The 22,573-nt window shown below is 37.5% G+C and overlaps 1 protein-coding gene across 3 annotated transcripts in view; it reads right to left on the bottom strand.

Annotated features, from left to right (window-relative positions):
* DHX9 (DExH-box helicase 9) overlaps positions 1-22,573 on the bottom strand; it is a 37,320-nt gene that overhangs the window by 6,843 nt on the left and 7,904 nt on the right. For 2 of the 3 annotated variants that reach the window (XM_036754404.1, XM_036754403.1), the window contains exons 7-22: positions 20,383-20,429; positions 17,274-17,410; positions 16,675-16,764; positions 16,415-16,576; positions 16,220-16,297; positions 15,661-15,852; positions 13,483-13,624; positions 12,329-12,411; positions 10,609-10,765; positions 7,323-7,423; positions 5,642-5,855; positions 5,332-5,426; positions 3,682-3,755; positions 3,103-3,255; positions 858-1,018; positions 327-438 (exon numbers count right to left, since the gene is read on the bottom strand). In XM_036754404.1, coding sequence (XP_036610299.1) covers positions 327-438; positions 858-1,018; positions 3,103-3,255; positions 3,682-3,755; positions 5,332-5,426; positions 5,642-5,855; positions 7,323-7,423; positions 10,609-10,765; positions 12,329-12,411; positions 13,483-13,624; positions 15,661-15,852; positions 16,220-16,297; positions 16,415-16,576; positions 16,675-16,764; positions 17,274-17,410; positions 20,383-20,429 — 1,998 coding nt within the window. Of the gene's footprint in view, positions 1-326; positions 439-857; positions 1,019-3,102; positions 3,256-3,681; positions 3,756-5,331; positions 5,427-5,641; positions 5,856-7,322; positions 7,424-10,608; positions 10,766-12,328; positions 12,412-13,482; positions 13,625-15,660; positions 15,853-16,219; positions 16,298-16,414; positions 16,577-16,674; positions 16,765-17,273; positions 17,411-20,382; positions 20,430-21,264; positions 21,357-22,573 lie in introns of those variants that run through there. The other variant, XM_036754405.1, reaches the window with a different exon arrangement.

Genomic DNA, 22,573 nt, shown 5'->3' with positions numbered 1-22,573 from the left:
TGCATAGTAGGTATTTAATGCTTATTGACTAGTTTAATCTTCTTAAATAGTATTTTTTTCTCTCAGTGCAGCTCTACTCTCTCCAACTCAAATAATTCAACTCCAATTGTAGTCCTTCATTTCTGCCCACTCACTAAATCCTAAAAAAACAAATCCCAAACTTATCACTACAGCCCACTTATGAATATGATATGGCTTTATTTGTCAATATATGCCATAGTCACACCATCTGTGTCCAATTATTCTTCCTCAACACCTCCCTCCCCACTTCCAAAGCATCCTCTGACCTGTTTTCCATTTAATTAACAGTGAGAGAATACACTTACTAGAAAATACAACCCATAATCATCATCTTGCCAAGGCGGGGCTCAATTGGGAGTTTAGCTAGGATTCGTCCAAGAGGTGTCAACTCATCATTAGCATCTAGTGCATCAAGCTCTGTAGGGACGATATTTTTGTCAGCAGGAATGAAACGAGTAAACTATTTAATGAAGATACAAACTCTGCTGTGTGGAACAAAAGCTAGATTAGTGTTTTCTGGAAAAAACAAGCTAAAATTTCTTCATCAGACTATTAGACATTTACCAAATAGAATGAATACTGTATTAAACTTTTATGCAAGTAGCCCATACTCTAGTACTTGTTCTCTCAAGTGAACTTCCTTTTCTACACTGACACATGCTTAATTTTTGACATTATGATACTTACACAAACTCTTCATACCAAACACAGGACAGAATGGCTTAAGACTACTGGTTCTATAGAGTAATGAGTGCCCTGCAAACTTTTACCATTAATACTTTTCAAAGTTATTAGCTAACACGAAACTACCAATTAACAAGTATGGATACTGATACCTCTGAGGGTGTGCTCTGCTTCAATCACAGCATCCAAAGGTGGTGGTTCAATTGCTTTGGCCAGGAACTGACCAATTCCTCCTAGACGAAGCAGTTTGATACTCAAAGCAATTTCATGCAGTGGTGTTCGGAACATTTCAGGGGTCATGTGGGTTTCAAGTCTAGAAGAAAGACAAAAAACAATCATTAACTTTTTATTTATATGTGATCGACACTTTGGGTCCAAGGGCCCTCTTGCTACCTTCGATTTAGCCACCTTCCGATCACCCCTGAACCAGCGTTTCACTGCTGTCATATAGGGTAATGGGCTCATCATGTGTGTAACAGTCACCGCCCCAAACTACTAAAACCATTCACTGGCCTTTCCAGATGAGGTTCTCATTCAAGAATCACCAGAGCCTCACGTCACCCCTAGAGCTCTTTAATTACAACATCAGAAAGCTACAGATTAAGAGGTGCTGAAGCAGTGAGAGCTATTTTCAAGCTCTGCTAGCTGAAATATCACGGGGTTCTGGAAACGTAAATAGCAGACTTTCTGAACTATACTGACATCTCTAGTTTCTGATACCACAGACTTAAAGTATTAGAAAGAGACTCTTAAAAAAATGGCTGGAAAGGTGATTTTCAAAACTGCTAAAGAATTCCTGACATTGTAAGTAAACTATGATAGCAACTGGAAACAAAGCTAAGGTCACTGTCATTCCAAAACAAGGAGTAAGAAAACAAGTTCCCTTTTTTTTCCAGGTCAAATACAGCAAGTCCACCTCATATCTAATGTTCAAATATCTGAAGAGAGAATTTTCAACTGACAGGTAGCCAGAATTTCCCTGGAAAAGCAGCACTGCAATTTAGAGTTATATTCCCCAAAGTCACTAAACTGAGTACCCTTAACCCAGTGGTAGTGCTACTAGGACCATACCCCAAGAAGATTAAAAAAAAAGAAAAAGGCCCCATATGTTAAAAAAAAAAAAAATTGATAGCTCTTTTCACTGTAACACAGAACTAAAAAAAAAAGATGTCCACTAATTAGGAAATGTCTAAATAAAGTGGTAGACAAATATAATAAAATATTATAATGCTTTAAGAAATGATAAACGATGAAAATAAGTTAATGCAAAGTAAAGCAAGAAGTAGGAAAATAATATACCTAATACCTATAATTTAAGTGAAAAGTATGACAACAAAACAATCAGAATTGCAGAAAAGTAGCACAATGGACAGAATGCAGGGCCTGGAGTCAGGAAGACCTGAGTTCAAATCCAGGCTCAGACACTACTAGTAGGGCAAATCACTTAATACGTTTGTCTCAGTTTCCTTATTTGGGGATAAAAGCACCTACCTCCCAAGGAAGAAATTTGAGTAGCTAAGGAAATAATACCTGTAAGGTGCTTTAAAACACAGTGCCTGGCACATAGTAAGCACCATATAAATGTTAAGTATTACTAAGTATTAATTGAATGATACAAACTAAAACTAAGCTTGTGCCTAAAGAAACAGTAGAGACCTCTCCAGCTCCTTTGCAGAGATGGAGATCCATGGGTGTAAAACATTCCATATTACATCAGATTTTTAAAGTTTTGCTGAATTGTTTCTTTTTAAAAAAATCTTTATCACAACATGTTATCTTTTGGAAAAGGGGAAGAGAAAAAAAATTACAGTAGGAAACGTAGGTGACAAAAACAAAGCCATCAATGTTTATTTTTAACAAGAAAATGAGGTGCTGCCAATTTTAATGAAGCCTGATCCCAAGAGTTATCAGAATGTACTTCCTCTTCTTTGTGGGAGACTATGGATGTGTAACTACATAAAAAGTAGAAATTGGTTGACATATAAGTTACAGTTGCTAAACCATTTCTTTTTTGATTCTTTATCATAAGAAATAGCACTGGAAAGCTTGGTTAGAATGTTATACTTGGAAATGTAGGTGGTATAAAAATAAGCTATCAATTAATTTCGAAATAATAAAATACCCTTTTAAACCAGTAGCTGCCACCATAGACCTCACGTGGATCCCTACTTCTAAAAAAATCTCCAATTCGTGCAGTTTAGTTTACAATGTACTTTCACACACTCATTTGAGCTTTCTTGTGAAGGATACTTTTCAGTTGTCTCACTTATTATCATTAAATGTCAGATGTACAACACTTTTTTAATGAAGTACTTTTAGCATCCCACAGAAATATTAACTTTTCAGATATTCAAACAAATTGGAATCCTCCTCTATATACACAATGTATGGTGTCACCTGTCATAGCGAGCTCTGCTGCAGAGATGAAAACAGAAGCCAGGCCGCACACGACCAGCTCGTCCTTTCCGCTGTTCTAGATTTGTTCTGGACGCCCACACTGTGGCGTAGTTGGTCATATTGTTGTGCGCAGTGAACAGTTTCACTTTCTGCCTAAAAATGAGAAATAACAGGGAGCTGGAAAGTCTCGTTTTCAGAACATTGCACACGATTTATTTGTGATCAAGTCACTTGAGGTGACGTCCAAATAACTACAACTATGTGGGATGCCATTACTTAATGATTCCTTAACTAATCCAAGAAGGAATTAGAAATTAGTCCATTATTTCCCAAGTACCCTTTAAGACCAAGCCCCATTTCCTACAGATCCATAGGCTAAAGCCCATATCCACTACAACACGCTGCTCAAAGACAAATTAGGAATCATGATGGGAAATCTGTCTGTCAAAGGCTTAGGATTCTACAGTAGCGATACAGCTAAGAACAGTATGAGAAAACTATAAATTGAAGATTGTTGATCTGTGTTCTAGACACATAATTTATTGTTTTCAGGACAAAAGCAGTACATTAGGAACTCACTTGCAGGAGTCAACAACATAGACGACATCGTTAATGGTAATGCTGGTCTCAGCAATATTTGTGGACAAAATAACCTGTGAAGGAAGAGTTAAATGGATTTCTGACTCAACAAACATTAAGAACCTACCAAGAGCGTATTATTTTGTTAGGTGCTTGGGTATGAATATTATTATTTTCAAAACTTGAAAAGAAGCTATGTTTTATCAGAGTAAATAGCAAATAATGAAATATAAAACAAGTTTCAGTGTGATGGGGAAAATAAATCCAAAGTACTCTAGGACACTCCGTTGTGGGAGATGAGGGAAAGCTCTGAAGAAAAAAAATACCATCTGATCTGAGCCTCAAAGGAAAAGAATTCTAAAAAAGATGAGCAGCACATGCCAGGCATAGAGGAAAGCCTTTAAAAAAACATGAAAGCTGAAAATTTGAATTTGGGAAACAATTAGTAATACAGGTTGATAATAGCTAACATTCATATAATGCTTTAAAACACCCCATTTTATCCTCGCAACCAGACTTGGGAGGCAGGTGTTATTATAATCCCCATTTTACAGATACAGGAACTGAGACAGAGAGAGGTTAAGTTACTTACCTAAGGTTAAGCAGCTAGCAACTGACTGAGGCTGAATTTGAACTCACATCTTCCTAACTACAAGCCCAGTAATTTCCTCATTTCATCACTTGATATACCACACACCTCTGCCTGACAAGTGTTGCCTCACAATTCTGGGTTAATATAGAAAATTAACATGAAGCCTGGGCTGCAAAGGTAGTTGGACCATTGTAGTGGAAGATCTTAGAATTTAGGCATAAGACTTTTTATATCATCCTCTAATTATTAGTTATAACCACCAAAGGTTTTTGATCAAAGGAAAAAACAATGTCAGACCTGCTTTTTGTATCTATTCAAAATGTGTGTGTGTTTATTTAGAGAAAGAGTTGTGTGTGTACGTCTACATATATGATATTTTCCTCCAGTAAGACATTATAAGCTCATTAAGGGCAGGGACCTAGTTCATTTTTGTCTCTTTATCCCAAGCATCTAGCAAAGTGCGGAACACAGTTAAGTGTTCAATAAGTATTTGTATTAAGCATTAGTATTATTTTTTTTTATCACATTATGTATCCCTGAATTTTGTTGCTATGTAATATTGCTTAATAAGACTATTTTGATGGCTACATAAAGAATGGATTAGTGGAGAAAGCTGAAAGGGGACCATAACAAAAGTTTATAAAAGGAGAGTCTGAAGGAGGGTGGTGGTGGTCAATATGTAAAGAAACAGATGGAAGAATACTATAGAGGCAAAACTCCCAGCACGTGTCAACTGACTAGAGATCAAAGTACAACTCTATTGAGAGGAGAAAGTCAATTTTAAAGAATGTGATTTAAAAAAATTACCTACATACTTTATGGGAATATGCAGACTTATGCCTACAAGCAGACTGCTCTCTCTTAAAACCAAAAACTAACAACCAAACTGCAATGCTTAGCTCCATACAGTGGACAAGGCGCTGCGCTGGGGCGGTCTCTATACTCAAGAACTTCCAACGGTCTTGGATTGAAAATCAAGCATATAATTGTAGAGTATATTATATCAGTACATGAATACCGGCCACTGGATGTGGTCAGTTTTGTTACTTGATTTCTACCTTGGTTACTCCAGTTGGTACCGGATCAAACACTTTTCGCTGTTCTTCTCTAGGAATCTGAGAATGCAGGGGCAGAATCCGATACCGGTGGCTTCCTAAAACATAAATAGGAGATCCTGCATTGAAACCAAGAATTTGATTTAAATTTCCTCTCCTACTACCTGCATTTTCACACACACTGAACATCAGTCTACAATTCCAACTCTGTCTTTTCCACATTCAGTTCCCAATGCCTTTCTCCACTCTCTGGAACACAAGCACACATATACTTTGCTACTGTGAGACAAGTGAAAAATTAAGACAGCCATACCAAAATGGGCATTCATTTCTAAATGCTTCTGCATAGTATATATCAAGTTCCAGCCAGGAAGGAAAACCAGCACTGCTCCAGGAACATTAAGTGTCTCAATGTACTTCAGAAGTGCCTCAATAAGTTCAAATGGAGTTTCCTTCTCATTCATTTGAGCCATGCAACGCTTTGTTTCTGGACCATATTCATCACTGCAGATTAGGTTACAGTTTGCCTGAAAGAAAAATTTTTTCCCCAAAATCATAACTAATATAGCACTGTCCTCTTTCTAGATCTGGCAGCTATCAAAATAATGGGGCAACATAATCTGACCAGTAAATTACGCTCATCTGACTACAGCCATTACTTTTTTCCCTTCAATTTAAGACACTCATTTCTGTTCTTTGCTACCTTTCAAACTATGGACTATGATGATTTAAACCAGGGGTGGGGAACCTTATAGCCTTGAGGTCACATGTGGGCCTCTAGTGCAGCCCTTTGGCTGAATCCAAACTTCACAGAACAAATCCCCTCAACAAAGGATTTTGTTCTGTAAAATTTTTCAGCTATTGTCCTACATCCTTTCCTTTTTGTCTACAATTAGTATTTTCCTCTAAGTGTTTGTAGTCCAGCTGCAGACTTCATCATCATTCACTTAAAACCTGTTTCTCTGAAGTTACCCCTTATTAAATAAAATTAATGACTTCTTCTCAATTCTCATCTTATTTGACTTGTCTGCATCCTTTGACACTGTCAATTATTCTCTTCTCTTCAGGTTTTCCTGAAACTGCTCCCCCTTGGTTTGCTTCCTACCTGTCTGACCATTCCTTCTCCATTTCCTATGATGGATATTCATCTAGATCATGCACGACTACTAGGTGCAGGTGTACCCCAAGTCCCCGGTCCTAATCCTACTTTTTTCTCTATACTATTTCCCTTGGTGATTTCAGATGCCATGAGTTCAATTATCTCTGCATCCTAACTTTTACGTGTGAAAACATTTATGGTAGCTTTTGTTTTTTAATGAATCAATAGGCTTTTAATAAGCTGCCATGCCTGGTACAGGAAATATAAATATAAAAGTGAGAGGACAGTTCCTGCCCTCAAGGTGCTTACATTCTAATTAGGGATGCAACACGACACATAAACAAACACAGCACATATCCAATGTAATTGGGAGGGAGAGCACTAATAATCTGAATGATCTGGAAAAGGTTCCTTGAAGGAGATGGCCCTTGAGGTGAGTGAACACAGACTCTGGTTCTGAGAAGTTGAGGTGAAGATGAAGACCATTCTTGTCATGGTGGAAAGACTTGTAAAGGCTCATGGGAAAGAACTGCTATGCTGTGTATAGGGAACAGTGAGTAGGCCAGTTTGATATGGTAGCTCTTTTTGTGGTGGTATCAAACTACAAACTAAGGGAGTGCCCCATGAATTGGGAAATGACTGGAAAAAAGTGTGGTATATAAATACTGAAGGGAGTTTCAGAGAACCTTACAACTTGTATGAACTGATGGGATAAATGAATAGAAGAACCAGGAAAACAACTCTGAAAGATGCTGAGATTCTAACAGACAAAAAAATTCCTTTGTTTAATTGCTTATTTGTTACACAGGTTTTTATTATTTTTGGAGGGAAAATTTTAACTGAAAAAAATATTGTGTACGTATAAAGTCTAAAAAGCAACACAAAATCCACTTACATCATCATCATCACCACCATCATCATCTTTGTCCTTTTTCTTCTTGTCCTTTGGTGGAGGAATGAACTGGGTCATCTGAATACAGTCTTCCAAAAAATACTCTGAAGGAACAAACATTTATAATGTAAAATGACCAATCACTTTTCAAAATGAAACTGGTCTGAAGCAATCTGTCATCTTCAATGTCCTGCAATCTTACTTCTGTTCCTAAGTCCAATAAATTAGTTCGATATGAGACAACTTAATGATTACTTCTCAGTTTGCATCTTCCTGGGCAGCAACATATGTTTTATTTGACTCTAGTGATGATTCTAAGTAAATAAAGATAAATCTTAATGCAATTCTAAGCTGTTAAAGCTTAGAACTTCAATAAGACTTTTGGGATACCGTATTGAATTAAGCAGAAAGGTCTGTAACACCCAACCCCCACCTGCAATGTTTTTCATCTAACACCTATGCCTTTCATTCATTGGGACACCCTCAAGAGAGATCAAATTGTTTACTCAAGAAATCCTCTTCAGTTATTTATTTATGAGTTGCCTTTGCCAGGTTTTCTTGCGGGCAACAGTTCTGAACAGCAATCCTTATCATCTCAGTTGGTCAAAATATTCCTAGACTTTCCTAGTTGCAGGGAGAACTCTCAGAATCTGGTATTGATGAACGACTCCCAAATACACTCATCCAGCCCTAAACTGTCTTCTAACTTCCAGTCTTGCATTTATTGGACAGTTCATACTGGATGTCAGACTCAACATGCCCAAAACTGAACTGTCTTTTCCCACAGCCCTTCCCCTTTCCTGAATGTACTACCTTTGTGGAAAGCCCAGGCTCACAACCTAGGGATGTCATTCTCAAAGCCTCACTCTCTCTCTCATTCCTCTTCTGGACCCACTCTGTTACCAAGTCCTGTTAATTTTACCTTCAACTTCCTAACATCTCTCATCCACAAGAATCTTCTAGATGGAGTCAGCTCCAAGAACTCATTTTAAATTTTCTGTGAGAGCATTTATACCTTGGGAATCAGCAAATGCTTAAAATCAGGGCTAGATTTATTATTCTGTTGACTGTCTAGTCTTACGATAGTGATACAAATTAAACTTTAAAGTGTGTTGTACACATTTCCCCCTGGAGGGCTGACTGTTAAGCATTTACCAGCTCATACAAGCCCCTTTTATCTCCTCTGACCATGGTGCAGGTCTCCATCACCTCATGCCTAGACTATTGAAAACAGCCTTCTGACTGGTCTGTCTTTTCTTACACCGTTTCCTCCAACTACACTATGACACAGGCTTCCATGTTGTGGCTCACAAGAAGACATTATCTTCTTAACTTCATTTTCACTGGCTATTTCCTATCTCCAGAATCCTCTCAGATCTCCTGCCCTCTAGCTTCCTAAAATTCCATCTTCTATGAGGCCTGTAATGCCACTTATAATGCTAGGGCCATTCTCTGTTTATCATGATCAATATCCCATATATATCTTCTTAGCAGACAATAAATATTTTTTAAGGGCCTGCTATGTGCCAGGCACTATGCTAAAGGATAAGGATACAAAAAAAGTTAAGAGACAATCCTTGCCCTCAAGGAACACAATCTAATAGAAGAAACAAACAAATACGTATAAACTATATTAAATAGGAAATAATTAAGAGGGATGGCACAAGAATTATCTTGTTTTACAGAGTTGTCTCTCCCATAGCCTGTGAGCTCTTTGAAAGCTGGGGCTAGGCTTTCTGAAAAAACCTTTCTACATATTCCCAGCACTTAGCACAACGCCTGGCACATAGTAAGCACTTAATAAAAGTTTGTTAACCAAAAGCATTCTCTTCTTTTTTCATTCTTTGTATAAAAATCAATGGTTCTGAGAGGAGGTGTGTATTGGGAAACGAAGGTGATATTAAAAACACAAGATTTTCAAAAAGACCTTTGTTCAGAGGTTATCTCTGTGACTTACAGCAAATGCAACCTAGAATTTCTCAACAAGCTGGACCTGAAATTCCCATATGCCTACAACGCTAACCAATATACTCTTCTTTGTAACTTTTAACCTTTGGTTTCTCAGATTAACTGTTATCTTTTAAAATCGCTGTAGTTAAAGATTTCATTATTTCACATATTCACTACTCACTGTCTCCTAGATAGTGTAGTAGAAAGAATGCTTGATTGTGTATCTAGAAGACTTGGGTCAAAAACCCCAGCTCTAACCCCTACATGACCACAGGTTTTTCAGCTATGCCTCTGAACAGAGACAGAAATACTCAAGAGTCCTTCATTACACTATCTCACAAGGTTGGGGTGAGAAAATGTGTCTGTAATCCTTAAAATGAAATGTTATGAACAGTGTAATATCAACTCTACTGCATGAACTACATGATTGTTTCCAAGCACTGGTTCGAAAGACAAACTTGTACCTAAGACTTTACCACTTTGCCTTATTCCTTTACTATGTCCTCTACTTGCATATTTTGTTGTTCAGTTGTGCATGACTCTTTGTGACTCCATTTGGGGTTTCCTTGGCAAAGATACTGGAGTGGTTTGCCATTTCCTTCTTCAGCTCATTTTACAGATGAGGAAACTGAGGCAAACAGGGTTAAGCAACTTGCCCAGGGTCACACAGCTAGTACAAGTGTCTTAGGCCAGAGTTGAACTCAAGAAGAGGAATCTTCCTGACTCCAGGCCTGGCACTTCATCTACTTTGCCACCTACCTACCCATCTACTTATCTGTGCTGGACACTAATTTGTAGTTGATAATGTTGGTCTACAAATAGACAGCTCTGGTTTTTGTAAGACGCAAGGAATTTGTTGAGAATATTAATCTAATCCCTTCTTTGTATGGATGAAGAAACTGAATTTAAAACCTCTAACACTTATCTTGAATGTTTATCAGTGTAAGGGCAGCTAGGTGGCTCAGTGGATAGAGTGCCAGGCCTGGAGTCAGGAAGACTTCTCCTTCCCGAGTTCAAATCTGACTTCAGACTCTTACTGGCTGTGTGAATCTGGGAAAAGTCACTTAACCCTATTTGCCTCAATTCCTCATCTGTAAAAGGAGCTGGAGAAGGAAATGGCAAAGCACTCCAGTATGTTTGCCAAAAATCTCTAAATGGGGGTCACAAAAAGTTGGATAAGACTGAAAAACAGCAACTTACTGGTATCACTATATAACTGTTTAAAAAATACTACTACTACTACTACTACTACAACACACACACACACACACACACACACACACACACACACACACACCCCAACCACCCACCCCATTGTATTTTCAATTTAGTAGCTGACCTTGAACTGGGTAAGTTCTTCCAAAGACTTCGATGATAGGACAATTGAAGAAATATTCACAGAACATGCTGGTATCAATGGTAGCAGACATGAGGACAATGCGTACTTCAGGATAAGCCTGTACTACATCCCTTAACACCACCAAAAGAAAGTCAGTCTGCAGAAATTGGGGAGATAGATGGGAGAAAAAGAACAGATCAGTAATTTTAATACCAAAACATATTTAGGTAGGCTACTTTTCTCACTTAAATCTCCTAGTATTCCTGTCACTGGATATATTTATTATTTCTTGAAAAAAAGGTATACAGCATAAAAATGAATCAACAACAATTTTTTGGTGTCTTGCAGCAATGACTTCTAACAAAGCAATGTAGCAACATACTTCACTTGTGGCTACAGTATTTTCAAGGCTGGACAATTCTGTGGCAATGTGGTATAGTGAATAGGATGTTATAATGAATGTACTATTTCATGTCTCCATAAAAAAATGATTAAGAAAATTTATATTAAAAACTACACCAAATATTTTATGTGGACAGGGATAACTTAAATTTGAGATGTTTTAAAACTCCAAGGAAAAGAGAAAAAAACATCATCACTATTGGTTTTTCTGTGTAATTTATGCAAATTACACTTATGCAAAAACTTATGCAATAGTTGAGAGATCCTGTGCCTTCTTCACTATAACTATGCTCTGAGCCTGGTCACATTTTGTGAAAATGTTTGCTAAATATGGTATTTTCCACAGAGGTAGCAAGGTATAGTGTATGGTGTGATGGGATTAAGAATCATAAAGATCTAGGTTTAAATCCCTCTTCTGACATATAATTGCTGGATGACCCCAGGCAGTTCACTCAACCTCTCTGCACCTCCAAGGAATCACTAGGATTTTTATACTAAGTCAGATACGAATGGCAATATGTCCAGAGTTCCTAATACCTGATAAAATCATGGATCCTCTGTGTATGGTTGTAATCTGCTTGATGATTACAGTTAACTATGACACTCTCAAAATCAAACCTATCCACAAGATTTGTCAAAACATGATTTGTTACTGAACTATTTAGAGATAAAAAGCTCAATTCACAGAATGAGACATATGAAGACATGTTCAGTTTGGGAATCTGACTATGTCTATTTGTTACAATGGCTTTTCTTTTTCCCCCTAATTTTAGTGAGGAAGGAAAGGAGAAAATATTAATTTTTGTTACAAAAATAAAATTTTTTTAGAACAATGCAACACAGGCTTTGCAGACAAAGGCCTAAAAAATTCTAATAATGCCATTAGAACAACTATGTAGTTTCCAAAGGACACTATTTTGAAAGAGGCAATCATCATCATCAAAAGGTCTAAAAAAAAAAAATCAGCTCATTACTTTATAGTTATACCTTATAATTTACATATATGTAGAAAATGAACAGTAGAACTTGTAATACAAAATTGCTTTTCCAAGTCTAGAAGAATTTTAAAAATACCCATAAAATACTTTCAATGATCAAAATCCTTTGTTAAACCTGTTTGTTTGTGTGCTATTCCTTTATGGAATGTAAAAAGCTAAAAGATTACTGGATGTCTTGTTCAATAAGTCAGACAACCCCGTACTAGGGATGAAATCTTTAAAGACAAGACAACATGCACCATAGGTCCTCCATTTAATAAAACATCTCTTGTTTTCTTTGATAAAGTTGGGGATGAGGGAAAAGCCTCAAAGTTACTTACATTAATGTCTCTTTCATGGATTTCATCTACAATTACATGACTGATTCCACGAATGCCTGCTTCTAATTTCCTCAGTAGTACACCTTGAAATAAAAAAGTCAGAATAAATTGAAATGAAATGTCACTGGCTGGTGTTTAAAAACACACCAACTGTAGATCAATCCCATGTTCAATCCCTGCCCCCAAGACACAGCCTAGCTGAGTGACACTAGGCAAATCACAGAAATTCAACTGACTGGAAAATGGAAAATTCAAATTCTGAAATAAAAGCCTGAGTACTCAGGATGCGTCAAATTAGTCAGTTTCAATTTTTATTTTCTCTAATTTAAGAAAGAATTTCAATAGATTTATTATATATCCTACTAGGAAAGAACTCATTTAACAGAATGAGAGCTGGAAAACAACCCAGAGGCTAGCCATCATAAGCTAAAAAAGGATGCCTTCTACAACATACCTGACAAGTGGTGATCCAGCAAAGGCTTTGCAAAGACCCCACTTACTCATTACCTCAAGTCAGCACATTCCAAGATTGGCTCAAAATGATACCAAGTTACTTGAATAAATAATATATTCTCTATTCCCAGATGAATTCCATACCAGGAATACCAAAACTACTATTTCCAAGATCCTTTGATATTGTAAGATAAGGTAAGATTTTGGAGAGTCTGAAACCTTGGGTTTAACCCAGCTGTCACCTATGATCTTAGACAAACAGCACTACCCCTCTGAGCCTCACCTTTCTCATCTGTAAAGTGAAGGAACAAGTATGAGATAGGTAGTCATCTGTAATTCCTGCTACCAGAGAGTGCAGACGATACAGATGAACTTGGGCTAGGAAATGACCAGTTACAGTCACATCAACTCTGGCACCCATGCAGTAAGCCCTGGGAGGGATGAAGGCTGCCCAAGCATAGGTTAAGCGGCTCAAGTCAATAAGAAATAGAACAGGACAAAGATTCGAGAAGGGATACTTAATGTGCAGCCTGAGAGATCCAGGCTCAAAAAAAGTGAGGGTGGGATGGGACAGATGACCTTTAAGGCCCCTTTCATCTCCACTTTACCATTCTATGACATTGTTATCTCTATCTCCTGGGCACACACTACAATTTAACTATCAGACAACGACAAGGTAAAGCCAAAGAGTTGTTACAGACCTACAGTACAGAACATAATACTGGCATGAGGCCGAGGAAGCACAGACTCAAATCGTACACTATAGCCACAACTTTTCCCAGGTTCTTCTCCTCTCTCATAAGAAACTCGTTCTGCCACAGAAACAGCACTGATTCTCCTGGGCTGAAGAGACAAAAAGTAAAACGAAAATTAACTCATTTAATCACTTTGTTTCGACTGTTATTTCAGAACTATTTAAATTTGTTGCACAATATATTAAGGAAAATGAGACATAGGACAAGTGAAAAACCTCTTTGATGTAGATTTTTTTAATGCAAAAATTATCTAGCATTAATCAAAGCACCACGCTTCATGTTACAAAGGATTCTTTTGCATGAATAATCCCAGTAAATATGCCAAACATGTAGTCCTTGATATGCCCTGACATTTCGCCATTAAATTCATAAATGAGGGAACAAATATGAAATGCACAAATTGAGAACTGAGGTTCATGGACTTTTTGAGTGGTCCCAGTGTGGTCTGAGATAAATTAGGAAAGCATAAATAGGACATGTGGCTCTCTCAAACCAAAGTTATCGCTCATACTAAGGAAGGATAGGATGGCAGGACTTTTTCTGATACTGGTAATTCCAGCCTAAGAACACTGATCTTTTAAATAATTTCTCTGAGATATCTGGAGTCAGGATGACAAAGTATTCTTCTCTCTGGTAGAATTTCTGATTGTGCCTGACTTAGAAAGATCAAATCTTCCTAGTTAAGTTGTCCAGATACAATGCCCCCAAAATGGAGAAACAAACAACAATGAAGTATTTAATGAAGTATTTAAAAATAAGCTCAGAAGAGATCAAATTCAGAGGGGATGGGCTAGCTTTAAGGCTGTTTTTAAAAAGTTGCATGCAATAGAGATTTATGGTTTAATACACAAATCCTTTTTATTGTTCATACTGGTGTTTGTCAAACTCAGAACAAAAAAAAAATTTTTCCCTAAAGACCTACATGTCTCACTTGACTTTCAACTAAATGAGTCAATATAATGATATGGATTTTCCAAAAACTAATGCTACAGTAATAATCTCACTGTACTTACACTAATTTAAATGACATCAGGAATCATTTCTTGTTGCAACGTACTAGAAGAGACAGTGGTAATTGGACCTAGAGTGACCAGGATGGTGAAGTGTCTGGATATCACATCATGTGAGTAATGAATGAAAGAACTTAGTAATGTTTGTTCTGGAGAAGAGGTGGGTAGTGTTCTTGTGCAATCCTCAAATACCTATTTATTTTATAGCTCCAGGGATCAAAAGCAGAATTAGTGGATGAAATATACAAATTCCAACTAAATGTCAGGACAGAATTGTCCCAAACTGGAATGGGTTACTTCATCACTAGAAGTGCCCAAAAGGTATGAGTGACCCCTAGTTACCACTTTCTCCCCAAATTTTATTTCATGTTCTTGTTTAAATTTTCTTTGTCCAAACATAATGTAAACTTGGGGAAAGGGACTATTGCTTTAATTATCTTTATGTATTGAATATTCTTTACTTGGAAAAAAATCAGAGTTCCTCAAGGGCCTACTTAGAATGCCTTTCTTGATGAAGCATTTCCTATTTCACCCTGAGCCAAGTGATAATTCTCTCACCATTTCTTATAGGCCGGGGATCTCTCCCCTCTGGCTTTGAACTTATCTATACCTCCCTTGTATCAATTACTTGTGTATTTCTTTGCTAACCATTAGAATATAAAAATTCTTTGAGCAAGACGTGTCATTTATCTCTGTCCTCCCAGTTACTAATTCAATGTCCTAAATAGATGACACTTTTAAAATTCATAGGACATTCAATCAAATCTAACAATATACTCTGAAAGAGTAAGCAGTAATATGAACACGAAAGCAATTAACAAGACCATGAACCACACTACAAGAGACTCAGCATTTAGGCTTGCATGCAATGGAGGAAAAAAAAAGGAATTATCTACTTCGTCCTTAGTTGTAGATTGGTTCCAACAGACGGATGTGTGTTTTTAATCCTAAAAGGATTTTCTACGTTCAGATAGGATCCAAGGCCCATATACTGAAAGTGCATCCATTTCTGCACATAGGTGCTCATACATGTAAAGATAAGCAAACATGAGAGACTCTGCCCTGAAACCTATTTAGATTTTAATACTCAGACATATCACTTGGCTTACCTTACCTGAGTCACTACTATGTTACATTCAGCTGCACGATTGTTTTGAATACATTCATCCAGAATATACTGAGGAACCTGGGTAGTTTTACCACATCCAGTGGCACCACGAATAATGACAACTGAATTTTGATGGATTGCTCTCAAGATTTCATTCTCAAACTTCTTAACAGGCAGCATCTCTCTCTCCTGAAGGATCTAAAGGTGAACAGAGGAGGTAGGTCTGAATGATCTTTTACCCTTGTTTTTAAACAAACACATGGACTGGTACAATTCCCATCCTCTCTTAATGGCTGGTACCCAAAATAAGTAAGAGCATTTAATCAATGCAATGACATATCATGTCGTTTCACTAATAAAAGGCTCTCTTTATATTGCTGAAGAAAAGACCTTATCATCTGGTCCTGTTGTTTGAATTCCCAGAAGAGGGAAGAATTCCAGAGTTAGAATGCACTAACTTCCCAGGATGCTCTATGATACAGAGCGAAGCATGCTACTTTGTCCGTATGTCTATGGAAATTCTAAAGCCCAAATCCCATTATCAAAATGCACTTGGGAGACTTACTGCTTGTAAATCATGATCTTGTTCCAGCTGGTACATGAGTTCATTCTTCAAGTCCATGCTTATTTGCTCAGGAGTGGCCTGATTAATACAATGAAGAAACTGGTCACAAATAGCAATTAACTTCACCAGTGGGTTTTATACACACAACACATGGCTTTCAATAAAGTTTCTTTTCTAAAATCATGCTGTACTCACATAAGCCAAAGGGCCTTCATCAATGTTGCTACTAGTCCATGGATTCCAGTTAGACTGAGGAGGCGACCAGGGAACAACCCCAACTTGGTTCTGTCGCTGTGCTGGTTCAAAGGTGGCTAGTTTGCCAATATTGAGTACAACTGGAAAATTAGGATCATCAGGCTATGGGTTCAGAAATAAAAATCATCATGTTGTGCTTATAGTGGTTCATCTGATGAAGTGTCATGCAATAAAGTAAAACACAAAGAACTCATACTTACTGGGGGCTGGATGTCTAGGCACAATTCCTGAACGACATTTTGCAGCTGATGTTCTAAGTCTTGAGATAGGTTAACCGTGTAAGGTTCCACCTGTGAAAGTGGATTATAGTGACCATGAACACCAAGGCTCACAGAATATATTCTATGATCTATTTATATTGTACTTCGCTAAGAAAATGTATTCAATAAATACTTATGCTCAGAGCCACCCCTTATGTATAAAAAGTGTTCACTAATGAATATTCTTTTTTTCAGTCAAAAACTTACTCGTTGGTTCTGTACCAATCCCCAAGAAGGGGGAAAACTGACCCTCACAAGTAACTTAAAGTCAAAGATCACATATGTGGAGATGGAAGGGACCTTCCGTAGTCTTATATTCCAACTTCCTCGTTTTATAGATGAGGTAAGTAAAGCCCGGGGATGTTAAGTGACTTACTTAAGGTCACAAAGTTAGTAAGCAAGCTGAGCCAGGATTTGAACTCACTGCATTACATTCCAACTGCACTGCATTCTTGCATCACGATGCTTTTATTATGAATGAAACAGACAGGACAAAGCTATATATAGAAAACCCCCATCCTCTCTCTTGCAGTACTCACCGTCTCTCCTTCCTTCTTCTTTGTCAATCCAGAGTAAGCTTCAACCACTCCAAGATGGTAGAGCTGCCTGACAAGGGACAATGCACAAGACTGTGCTGCCAGCTTTTTATTCGAACCATGTTCACGTGCAAAAATCCCTGTAACATAACCGTATGCTTATAAGAGCCACAAAGATAACGTTCCTGGATCAGAAGGCTTCTTCACAAGTAACTAGGATCTCAGGAGCACCATTTAGACAGTATTAAAAAAAAGCATAGAGCACAAGGATTCCCCTTTCTAACTAGTTTACCAAAACTTGTCAGATAACTCCACAGTATAATACCACCTGAGATATAAAATATGATTTATAAAAGTAAGCCATTTCCCTAGTTCAGATCAGTACTATAACATCATAAAGCATTAAAAAAGGGAACATAAACATAACCTACTTAGTGGCCAGATCAGTTCAATTAACTGTAGTAATCAAGATGGTGACAGGTATCAAATCAAGTGCAGGAACGCTGTTGCTTAATCTATTATTTTTTTTCAGGTCAGAAGAGTATATAACATTCTTCAAAAGCCATTCCAATGTTCTATTCTATCAGGAAATTCTTCCATTTAACTAATTTAAATAATATAAGCTCTTGATTTAAAGAATCAGTTTTGATAGAAGCCTCACAAGACCACACGAACTCCCTCAGATAAGGGAGATGAGAAGTGTCTTGGAGAGATTAAAAGACTTACACCGTCATACTACAGTCTACTATTAGAATTAGAACTAGAATGCAGACCACCTGACTCCCAATTCAGTACTCTTTTTCTTTTACAACTCACATTCATGTAATGCTTTAAGATTTACAAGAGAATTTGTTCTTAATAACCCTACGGGGTAGCGAGCACAAGTATATATAGATTACAGGTGAAACTGAAGCTCAAAGAAGTTAAATGATTTGTCTGTGGTCACAAAACTAGTAAATGTGCTAACGCATTCCCTGAGATCAATCTGTATGTTTAGCATAAATACAATAAACACATTAGCAATTTCTTTTCTCAAACTACCCCAATTACCTGGTGTTTGTTCAAAAGGTCTAAATTCTCATTCTTTCTTTACATTTATGGCATTTCTCTGAAGCTTCAGTTATGTCATGGCAGCATCAACAGGCAGAGACAATTGGAAATATTATGGATCATCTCAAAGTTGGCACAGAGCAGGCACTTATGATATTGGGCCCACTAGTAACTGATCTCAACACCTTGCTTATCTTTACTCTCCCCTGAACTGCTAACTCAGTCATTTCTTGTCCACCATCATCGACAAGTCTTTATTCTAAATTTTAAAAAATGAAATAAACTTAAGAGTTAACCCAGCTCAACCCCTCATTCCACAAATGAAGGAAGGCCTAGGGAGATTAAACACTCATCATTCAAGGTCCTAGTTGGTTTAGTGGCAAAGCCAGAGTCTTGAGACTAAAGTGTGGTTTTACTTTTCCTTGAACCACATGTGCCTTAATTATGACCATATACAGAACCAATTTATTCAACTCCATCTGAATTGATACTACCCACCAAGTTTCAGCAAATCCTGTAAAACTTGATGAGCATGTGTTTTGTCATGCTGAAATAAAAATTTATTTGGGGAAATAAACATAATCCAAAAAGTATTTTGTTTGTACTTTTACTTACAGATTTGGGAAAGAACATCATTAGCTATTAGGTGTAAGAGGAACTGACTGGCATGGTAGGTTTAAAATGCCTAATGAGTAGGAAAATTCTGTAATTTTTCAATAGAAAAAGGAAAAAATCCAAAGAGGGAAAGACACCAACACCAAGAAGCATGTCAACTTAAGAAGCACTGAAGGAGTCATAAGTAGAAAAAGTTTAAGAGGCCCTGAACTAAAGAATTAAAGGGAAAAAAATGTCTTAATACCAGTTTTTTCCCCTTAAAGTCACTGCATTAACACTAACAATCACAAATGTAAACAGCTAATTTCTGCATAATTGTAACATGGACAAAACTGGGTGGAGACAGGGAACGGGACTCTTAATGAAAGATTATCAAATCCCAAGAATAGTCTAGTCTAGACATAATTTACTATCAATGCCCTATACCCATAATCTCTAAGAGCTTTTACTTTTTGCCCAGTTGTTTCACAAATTCAGTCCTTGCCAATTTAGTATAATCTGATCCCTTATGTCTTTAAAAGCAGTTTCTATCCAACATTCTTAATATTTGTCATCAGTACTGGCAACCCGCTCTTTCTTCACTCAGCCTAAGTGAGCTGTAGTCCATCAGTAGTTAGCTAAACTTAATCTAGGTAGTTGCCTCTCCAAGCCCTTGCTGACCAAGGTGCTGTCACTTGATTCCTTATTTGGTCAGCCCACAAAGAGAAAATTCTTAAATTATAGAAACTCTTAGTTGACCAAAGATCTCTCTTTAATGCCATTATAAGCAACACTGGATTTTGTTTCACTTAAGGCCCCCTTTCACTTGCTATTATGGAAATGTTTTGCACCATATATAGTAATCTCATCAATTCTTTCCTGTATTCAATCTGTCTAAATAATCAATTAAAAGACTGACTTTGTGCTTAGAAAGGGTAAAAAAAATAAGTATGCACTCAGATTTTTCCTTTGAAGCTGGCAGATTAGTAGATATGAAAATCTGAAACATTGTCAACTCTCTTTGCACTGATACACATCAATGATATACTCATGGCTGTTTCAACATATATGCTATATCTCCGAATTTCTGTATTAAATATACTACTACAGTATATACAGTAGCCAAGTAACTGGTTGATGATAACAAAGTTCAATGATGTCTTTTAATGAGGCAGCGTGATAAAACAGTGTGAGTGCGGGAGTTGAAATCAACAGAATTTGAATCCTTCTTAACATGGCCTAGTTTTGTGACCACAAGCAAGTCTTTAAACTCCTCCAAGCCTCGATTTCCTCATCTGTAAAGTAAGGATAGTTAACACCTGTAGTACCTCCCTCACAGGATTTTTTGCAAGTATCAAATGAAGTAATCTATGTCAAGCAGTATGGAAACCTTAAAGCAATATATGAATTCCAGCTACTGTGAATTGTTAGTACCACTGTAAAAGAGCAGAGGAATAGAAGCACTTACTTCTGCCCAGCTGCTTGACATAAATGGTCATTTCTGCAATAAAGCTCCTGTAACAACACATACACAAACAAGGTTAGTGATTCCACTGCTAAAAAAGGCTGAACCCAGGGTTCCCCAAACAGCCAGGCTTTCCAACTGCTTAGGCAAATCTTGGCAAAACCCCACTGTAAACAAATTTACTCCTGTTCAACCCTAGAACAAATTATGTGCATTAGCCTCAAATAATACAACACAGTACGAGACAATTGTAGTCTATATGAAGAGCCAATTGTTCTTGAAAAGAAATAATCTGAGTTTTGGTTCTATGTTTATTTACTCCAATGCCAAAGAAAAGAGTGAACAGCCAGCATGGCTTCAGCGCAAAATGAGCTTTCCACATGGCCTGGGACTAAGGAATAAAAGCCGGCTGACAATTCTTCTGCTAATGTAGACTGTGGTTCTTTCAACAAGATTCCTCTGTATGATACAGCCTACTATTGACTGTAGCAGTGACCTGTTTAGAGACAAAACACTTACTCTCTCACACGCGCACACACACCCACACAGAGGCTGCACATCAGTGGCTCCAAGAGAGACACGATTCTGGGATCTGCCTGCAGTTGGAAGTAGCCCTTGATAGCACACAAAGCACCAGTAATATTCCACTAATTTAGTGTCCTGGAGAATAAAAAATAAAAACCAATTTCTAGAAACTATATCTGAACTTGCTAAGGAATTACAGGGCATCAATCCAGGGTTTAAAGAAGCTGCCCTCTGAAAACTTTTCTGGCACTTTTCCTACTCAGGTGGGACCTAGCCTTGACGTTGTGCTGTGAATAAAACAGGTTTCATGAGGCTTTAAAACCAATGTTAGACTCCTTCCTGTACCACTTGTGAACTGACCTTCAGGCACAGCGGCTTCATGGGTCAAAGGCCACTGGCTCTCAGGGGCACAACATCCACCCTTTCATTAATGACACCGATGCCAGTATGTTTCTCAGCCAGGCTTATAGTCAGCACTCAATCTCATTCTCCTCCACCTAGGGGGAACAGCGACACCAGAAATCAGTTTACAATAGTCTCCCATGTGATTGCTTAGTACGGCCTAAGCAGCAGCACATGTGTGATTAACACAGACCTCTGGTGTTGCTGTCTGCTATGATTTTTTGTATAGGGCATGAGGAGTCATGCCCATGATTGTTAGTGGATCCCCCAAATTGTTTATGTCTCCCATTTGCTGCCTCCAATTCTTAAATTCACATTCTTTGTATCAGAAGTCACTCATAAGATAGTATGAAACCGTATTTAAAATAATGAGCTCCAATCACTCTTGTATACTTTATTAAAGCTATCAAGTGTTAAGCTCATTCAGTTCTGATGCAAAGTAAATTTTCTTTCTCCTCCTTGGAGAAGAATAAATTATCAAGAATGAAACTTACTTCTCTCTTTTACACACCTTCTATTCCAACATTATTTTAATCTTCTGATACCAGAAAGAAAAAGTTTTGAAATTTCTTAGGATTAACAAAACATTTGGGGGGAGCCATGCTTTCAACATAGCATTTAGACACTTTTTATTCAAAAATTTATTTCAATTTTTCTTTTGGGGTAGCTATATGCATCCCAGGGAGTCATACCCACAAATTTAATTTCCCTTGCCTTTTTCAAGGAAAATCTTTCAATGTACAAATTTTGAAAAATTTGAAAGACAGCCAGATAGTATTGGATATGCCAGAGTGTATTTTCATCACAACCTCCCCATTTTCCACAATATGCTGCTCCCCATAAGAGTCTAATCCATACGAGCCTTCCTGGGAGTAATAATTAATACACCCTGGAATGCTCTCTGGAAGAACAGCAAGCAGGCTGAGAAACATACTGTCACCACCACAACCACCTCCCCCTTACATTCACCATTATAACAATACTGCCACGTACAGGAGGCCTAGAGTATAGATGACTTTAACATAACCTTAACCACAAGGCTTCACCAAATCTAGCTTTTATAGTTACAAATCTGATAATCAGCAATAGATTTTTGAAAAGCATTCAGTATCATTATCGAGACTACTGGGGGAAGATGCCTCTAAAATCCTCATGAAAACAGCCCAGCAACTAACAGATAGACAAAACCGTAAAGCCCCTACATATGCCAATTAAACACACATGCAAAAACAAGGCTTTCCTTAATCACCTTTCAAACAAGGCTCTC

The sequence above is a fragment of the Trichosurus vulpecula genome, chromosome 4 (assembly GCF_011100635.1).
Source record: "Trichosurus vulpecula isolate mTriVul1 chromosome 4, mTriVul1.pri, whole genome shotgun sequence".
NCBI classification, from domain to species: Eukaryota; Metazoa; Chordata; class Mammalia; order Diprotodontia; family Phalangeridae; genus Trichosurus; species Trichosurus vulpecula.
The sequence above is the reverse complement of the archived record's forward strand: the minus strand, read 5'-3'. Positions and strand labels throughout refer to the sequence as shown.